Below are 7,700 nucleotides of genomic sequence, written 5' to 3' on the forward strand. Positions count from 1 at the left end.
TCCACGACACTCGACAGCTGGGAGGTTACATGAGCCTACTGCAGGTATATCATTTATATTAAGTTGTGTCGTTTATTTATTTAATTATTAATGTAATTATTTATTTAATTATTAATGTAATTATTTATTTAATTATTAATGTAATTATTAATGTAATTATTAATTTAATTATTACGTTGTTATTTTATTATGTTAATTATGTTGCAGTGTTGGATTTACGAGCACTTCCCTAGGATCTGTAAGCGGGGTGATAGAGGAGCGGTTCCTGCGCATCTTCTAAGAGCATGTAGGTGGACTGCAAAACATGTTGTTGAAGGTGGATTGATGGTATATCGTCGGAGACTTGATGGGTTGTTGCTCGAGGATGTAGTGTTTACACCATATGATGATGATCGAGCTAATCATCCGTTTGTATCGGTTTCGATGTTTTCTGGATATCTTTCGAAATTGCTGGAAAACTAGGTTTCGGAACTTTCAACTTCAAGCAAAGTTTCGAAATATTATTTGGGTTTCGAAAGTTTCAGTTTTAACCAAATCTTCGAATGTTTAATCAAATTCATGCTTCAAAGCTTTCATACTTAAGCAAAGTTTCGAATGTTTCATTAAATGCATGCTTCGAAGCTTTCACACTTAAGCAAAGTTTCGAAATGTTATTTGGGTTTCGAAAGTTTCAGCTTTAACCAAATCTTCGAATGTTTAATCAAATTCATGCTTCGAAACTTTCATACTTAAGCAAAGTTTCGAATGTTTCATCAAATGCATGCTTCGAAGCTTTCACACTTAAGCAAAGTTTCGAATGTTTTGTGATTTCTGGGAAAATTGCATTTCGAATCTTTGGATTTTTCACAAAAGGTTCGAAAGTGTTGTTGAAATCTAACATCTGATTGTTTCGAAAGTTTGAAACTTTCGAATAATAGAATTTTTTTGAAAAACTTTCGAAAGTGGGGGTGAGAAAAGAGTGTAGTAAATTTACTGATAAATTTTATATAAAGTAAAAAGGGTAGATTGGTCAATAAAAAATTATGGGGGGTGGCAGGTAAAACTGTGGGGGTGCACAATACATTTCTCCATTCATTAGTAGGATTCTAAATTCCTTTTATTTTTTTGTTTATATGTGCTAAGCCCAAAAAATATTTTTTTATTTATTTCAATAATAACAATAATAAGAATACTAATAACAATAATAATTATAATACTAATAAAGTTATGACCTAAAATATAACTTTGACTATTTTAGATATATTCAATTGGACCCAATTTTGACTATTTTAGATATTAATATTAGGATTAATTCATATCTTAAAAAAATACTTAAAGAATTAATTTATATACATTATATAATTTATTTACCATCCATTTACCCAAATGGCAGATATTATTTTTTATTATATTTAATTTGGAATTTTTCAAACAATTAACAAACATAAAAGACTTTTATTAAAAGATTTATTTTTATATACTATGATCACATAGATCCAATCAAATCACGCTATAATATTATTATTTTTAATTTAATTTAATTTCTAAGATATCTTTACACTTTGGGTATATATACAAATAAAATCTTTTTTAATGGTGTAGTTCCCCTTTAAAACAAAAAAGATCTTGTATTGGCTCAGATCTCCTCCAATTTCATTTTATCCTATGGGAAGCTTCTAGTTTTTCTACTCAACATCAAAAGTACACAATTTAAAAAAAGTTGTTGATTCTTGTAATGGTAACTTTTTTGAATTTTTATCTTTATAAGTTTTTTATTTATATAAATATAGTTTCATTTAAAATGGTGAGTTTATCTAATTTCTATTATGAAAATTATAATATCGTTAAAGGATAACTATTTTTCAACAAAAAAAATCAAATATAACTAAATTATACATTTTTTAATCCAAAATTAATCTTAAATATTTTGTTCTTCTTCCTTAATAAAATATAAAAAAATTATAATTAAATTATATTTGAATTTTTTTGTTAAAAAATAGTTATATTTTAACGGTGTCAGTTTTTGTAATATAAATTAAATAGAATGACTATTTTAAAATGAAATAATATTTACAAAAATGCTAATCAAACAAACGAAGACTAAAATAAAAAACAAAGATTATAATTGCAAAAAGCAAAGACATGTTTAAACATTAAAAAAATATAATTTATTTACCTTCCAAATGTGTACTTTGGAAGAGTAGGTTTTTAAAAACAGAGAATTACATAGTAACTCTTCAAATTTTCATATTGGGACATGTTTGTAATTTTTTGTGGCAACTCAAGAATGCATTATATTAGCATATCTCTAAATTAGATTTAGTTGGTGATGCCATTTATGCCTTGGTGGCATTGTTTTATTTGTTATTAACATAACATTTGCTACCCTAGCAGTTTTGCATTTTAACTGATTCTATGTTTGCTTTATGTGAATGAAGATAAAGATTAAACTAAAAAAAAACACAACATCTGAAACACTTGAAATTTACCATAATAAAGTACCTTAAAGATTGCATTTATTATAACAAGATGTTGATTTTACAGGTCATACAAATGCAAATTACTTTTCAATCATTTAAAGTACAGAAGCTTTCTGGACCTAAAAAAAGGAAAGAAAGCAGAAAACTCACTCAATATATTCATCTTAGAACAGGCATCATTACCTCAGGAGTGGAATAGTGGATACAAGCAGATAAATTATTCTGGAAACAGTTCATGTGAGATATGATATATAACAGAACATTATGGCGTCATTTGATCCATGTAGCCGATCCTACTCAATGGAATAAGACTTAGTTGTTGTTGTACACTTCATGTGAGAGACTACCAAACTAACCCCTTTCTTCTCCTAAACCTATCAACATGATCCGTGCTCATTCGAGATTTTTCAGGTTTGTCGGGTTTTTTAGACTTTTTAAGACGGCTATCTAAACTGTTTCTAGAAGCTTCAGGAATCTCTGTACTCAATTCAGAAGCACTAGAAGTTCCACTTTCTGATTCTTTGCTAGCTTTGGCTTGACTCTCAGTTTCTACAGTATCCTTTTCAGAACCATTTTCTGTAGTTGCTTTAGGTTTTCCAATTGTCTGTACAAATTTCTTTAGGTGTTTAATGAACTCTGGGTAAAGCTCAAGATTACAATGTCCACCGCCACTTACCCATAAGGGTTCATACTTTACCTTGCTAAGTTCCCAGAGCTGTTTTCCATGGGACACGTCAACAACTTCATCTGCTGTCCCCTGACCATGGACAAAATATATTATCATTAACGAGGAGACAATAAATAAATCAATGGTGTCAATAGCGGTTTATTTGAATTGCCCTACGCTGCAGTACTATAGTGCTGTTATAACTGCTATTAAACAACAATTTATACTAATTGCGTATTAACAATAGCAATTTGTTTCCGCCTCGCAATAGCGCTGCTATTTGAGAACACTGAAATAAATAGGTTAATTATGTTTTTTGTTCCCCAACTTATGCTCATGGTTGGTTTATTTTAGCCCTAAAATTTAAAAAGTATATCTTTTTCATCCTCCAATGTTCTGAAATGTGCTGAATTGCTCCTCATCTTTTTAGTCCATATAATATAATTCTTTTATCAGTTTAGTCCCTGCAATATCTTCTTTTCTAGTTATAATTACTATCATACCGAAACAAATTGAGCATATATCAAATATTGGAGACTAAAACCAATCAAAAATTATATATTACGTAGGGAGTAAATTAAATCAACAAGGACCAATTGTAGCATACTAGCATATTTCAGGACAACGATGACAAAGATTATTTTTTTCTTTAAGAAATAAAACTCAACATTACCATAAGTGGGTGACTAAAAACATAATTAATCCATAAAAAATTACATCATGGAAATGGAGTTTGAATTTCCACTGCGGAATGTATGTAGTGCATGTGGATGCAAGCTCAGTGGTAACTATCTAGCTTTGTAATCCAAATGGACTGAGTTCGAATCTCTACTGGGAATGTATGGCCAAGTGCCTCCGCTCCCCTTATTAAATAAATAATAATATTTCCTCTCCAATTTTTTTAAAATAAAAAGAATAATTGAACAAATGGTTTGGTGGCGCAATGGTCTTAATGATAGCAGAAAACAAGGTTTTTCGTTTGCAGTTGAAGCTTTATTTTTACTCATAATATAAAGCACTTCCTACTATGGATTAAATCCATCAATAGGTATTACTCAACTAAGTATGTTCTTGCATTAAGAATTCCTATAGACATATAGAAACACGGATTTGAAGGGTGACTTGGTGCATGTTTAGAAATCCATTGGAATGACCTCAAAAGTATGCTGGACCAAATTCAATGGATTTCCAAACACACTATTAATTAACAGCTGAAGCCTAAAATAGATAAGATGCACTAACAACAAAGGCAGCAAAGACAAACAAGTGCCCCCAAATGAACAAGTTACATAATTGAGAGAGAGAGAGAGAGAGTCACTTACATGGATAACCAAAACAGGACATTTTACCATACCAATTTTATCAATATTCTGAAAAGAATAAAAATCGAACCACATAAGTCACGAAGCATTGAATGAAGCATATCAAAATACAATCTATAAGAAAACTCTACCTTGTAAATATCAAACCAATATGTCCGCTTTACAGGATATAGTACTCTCAACCCTGACAAAATTGGACTATGTAACACAACACCTCTCAATTCTGATATCCTTGAAGAAAGATCAAGTGTGGGACCACTACCAACAGATTGGCCATACAATATCAATTGTTCATCTTTGACCCCGTATTGCTCCTTCAGGCATTTATATGCAGCTTCAATATCTGCGTATGTATTATATTCAGTTGGCTGTTTCAAAAGAAAAAAAAAACAGGATGACTGTCAACGTACATGCAATGTCACTTTGAAGAACTATCAGGAACAACATAATAGTATTAAAAGTATTGGTTGCTTATTTACAAATGAAGAAAAAAATAGTTTCTTTATTCAATGGAGATAAACTTAGTCATCAGCTTATACAAAAAAATATGCAACTGAAATCATAGTTAATGCATCCTACCTAATGGTCCTAACCTGAATAATGAAGGAACATGTTTTAGTGGTCCACAGAAAGTCTTGCAAAAGTACTTGAATCGTATATAAGAGAACAAAACAAGTATACATATTGGTTATTCCTTCAGAAGAGTATATAAGTACTCCCAATACATACACAGACACACACATATTGGGGAATTAGGTAGCCCTGGTTATAACACTTGAGTACTGTTATAACAATGTGATGACGAGTTATTTATACACATGAAATTTTGCAAATTCATCATATCACAATCTAAATGGTTATGAATGCAATATACTTATCATTTGAGGTTAATTATAATACATTGAACCCCCAACATTTCTAAGTCAGCTTATAGTACTTTGTCAGTAGTAACACTTCCTCAAGAATTGGCAACAACGTGCCAGGCTACCAAAATGTACTTGCCCATTATCTAGACCAAACTCACTCAGATGAACCATGTAGCCTCCACACAAAATCAAGTAACTTTCTAAACCTATGGCTAGAACTAAGAGCATGATTCGATCAAAGACAGCTCACAAATAGCAAAGCTAGAAAGCCATTTACTGAAGCTTGGCTCTAAATAATTAATAGTGTACTTGCACATTATCTAGACCAAACTCACTCAGATGAACCACGTAGCCTCCACACAAATCAAGTAACTTTCTAAACCTATGGCTAGAGCTAAGAGCATGATTCAATCGAAGACAGCTCACAAATAGCAAAGCTTGAAAGGCCATTTACTGAAGCTTGGCTCTAAATGATTATGAGTGTGTGTGAACAGGCTAATTGTTACAAAAAATGCTAACAGGGTTTGAAAATGGTTGCTTTGAGTTTCTTCTCCAAAAGCCCCAGTTTTTAAACTGGGTTGTGGCATCCGATTTGTGTTTGAAAAGCAATTTCGTGCGGAAAGTTTTTTTGCTTCTAACAAATTATTAAACAATTGTTGGGCATTGCAACCTTTTAAACTTTTTATGCAAAGTAGTACTTTGCTATTAGTTGCATGACTTGTAGCCATGTATTCTACAATCTTGAATATAGAGCATAGCAGGTCCTGCTCAAAGGACGAAAAACACAAATGAGTCAAAACAGAAAATATACACGAGAACATGAACAATGGATAGCAATCTTAATTTTTTTAGAACGAACTTAAATATACTTGATTGAGAGTGTTTTAGAGAAATTTAAATATAGGGCCAATGGTGGGTGGCTGCAATTCAATAATTTTGGCAATGGCTACATAGTGAATGGATCTCTATAGATCAGTTGTGAGACCTGATTGAAACCCCCTGAAATCATGCACCATTCTGCCCTAAATCACACAATATACACTTCAATAAAATAGATTCTCAGGCCTCAGCCTCCTTCCCCTTCACCCTTTGAGACCTTCAGCCCTAATGTCCTGCTGGTTTGAGCTTCTTAGCCTTCTAAATGAGCTTCTCTGTTTCACGGTAGCAATTGCACTTTGCAGGTTTAACTTCAATCATCTTTGCCTATCTGGTTCTCTACAGGATCGAGTCTCTCAAATTCGTCTCGCTGGTTTGAGCCAACCCTTTAGGCTGAAGCGTTGAATGTTCTGTGTTTTGGTCCGAGCCTCTCTGTTTTTGTGTGCTCTTTGTTGGTTTACTGTGATAAGTTTTATTGGTCTGGTGGCTGTGGTTAAGTGGCTGGTTCTAGTAGTGTAAGTAAAATAATCCTATGGGTATCGGTTTTTCAAGTCTATATTGATGCATCTCATATATTCGAAACAGTTGACAAGTTTTTTTAACATGATGGATGCCATTGTTGAGGAAGTTGGTGAAGAAAATGTTTTTTCGATTGTCATGGACAATGCAGCGAACTACAAAGTAGTCAAAGAGATGTTGATGGAGAAGGGAAGAAGAAATATATGATTATGAATATCATGTGGAGCTCATTGCAATTGATTTAACGTTAGAGGATTTTGAGAAGAAGATACCAATCGACTAACAGACAATTGCATATAATAAAAGACACCTGCATCTAGGGATAGCACTTTATAATTGTTTTTATGGATTTTCTTGATGTAGTTTATTTGAATTAAGATGGTCTAAGGAAATTAGGATTCTTGGTTTGAATTAAAGAGATCATATGTCAAAAAAGGGACTGAATGTATTCGGACCTAGTGAATCCGTACATCAATTACATGGATATAACTTGAATTGATTTAGAGTCCAACTACATAGGAAAAGAACAAAGAGGATTCTAACCCTAACTGCCTTATCACATAGAGTTTCTTAAGTTTTGTAGATCTAATCTTTGTTTTCAATTTACTTTAAATTTACTAGTTACCTTCTCCATTCATCAACTAGCTATTAAGATTTTACGTTAAAAAATAAATTGGGTTTATAAGTTGGTGCTTAACAAAGTCATTCGTTAGGAACAATACTTTACTTATGACTTTTCTACTTATACGACTAGTACACTTGTCGATTGACTAACAATTGCATTCAGTTATATGACTAGTACACTGGTCGAATGACTAGCAACTGCATTCTGGTCACACTAAAAATGAAAAAGTCTGTTCATAGTTAAAGAACATTGAAAAATCCAAATTAAGAGAACACTATCTAGTCTCTTTCTCGGTTTTCTCTTTTTTCCTGCATTATTTTTCAGTTTCTTTAACTATCTCGAAACTCGTCAACGGTAAACACTCTT

General features: G+C 32.0%; 1 protein-coding gene across 1 annotated transcript in view; it reads right to left on the bottom strand.

Annotated features, from left to right (window-relative positions):
- Nucleotides 1–2,463: 2,463 nt before the first annotated feature.
- The window catches only part of LOC101512033 (uncharacterized), a 7,187-nt gene continuing 1,950 nt past the window's right edge, over nucleotides 2,464–7,700 (bottom strand). Inside the window, exons 3-5 of the mRNA XM_004489482.4 lie at nucleotides 4,580–4,816; nucleotides 4,449–4,496; nucleotides 2,464–3,216 (exon numbers count right to left, since the gene is read on the bottom strand). Of these exons, the coding sequence (XP_004489539.1) occupies nucleotides 2,803–3,216; nucleotides 4,449–4,496; nucleotides 4,580–4,816 (699 nt within the window). The 3' untranslated portion in view covers nucleotides 2,464–2,802. The remainder of the gene's footprint in view (nucleotides 3,217–4,448; nucleotides 4,497–4,579; nucleotides 4,817–7,700) is intronic.

The sequence above is a fragment of the Cicer arietinum genome, chromosome 2 (assembly GCF_000331145.2).
Source record: "Cicer arietinum cultivar CDC Frontier isolate Library 1 chromosome 2, Cicar.CDCFrontier_v2.0, whole genome shotgun sequence".
Taxonomy (NCBI): Eukaryota; Viridiplantae; Streptophyta; class Magnoliopsida; order Fabales; family Fabaceae; genus Cicer; species Cicer arietinum.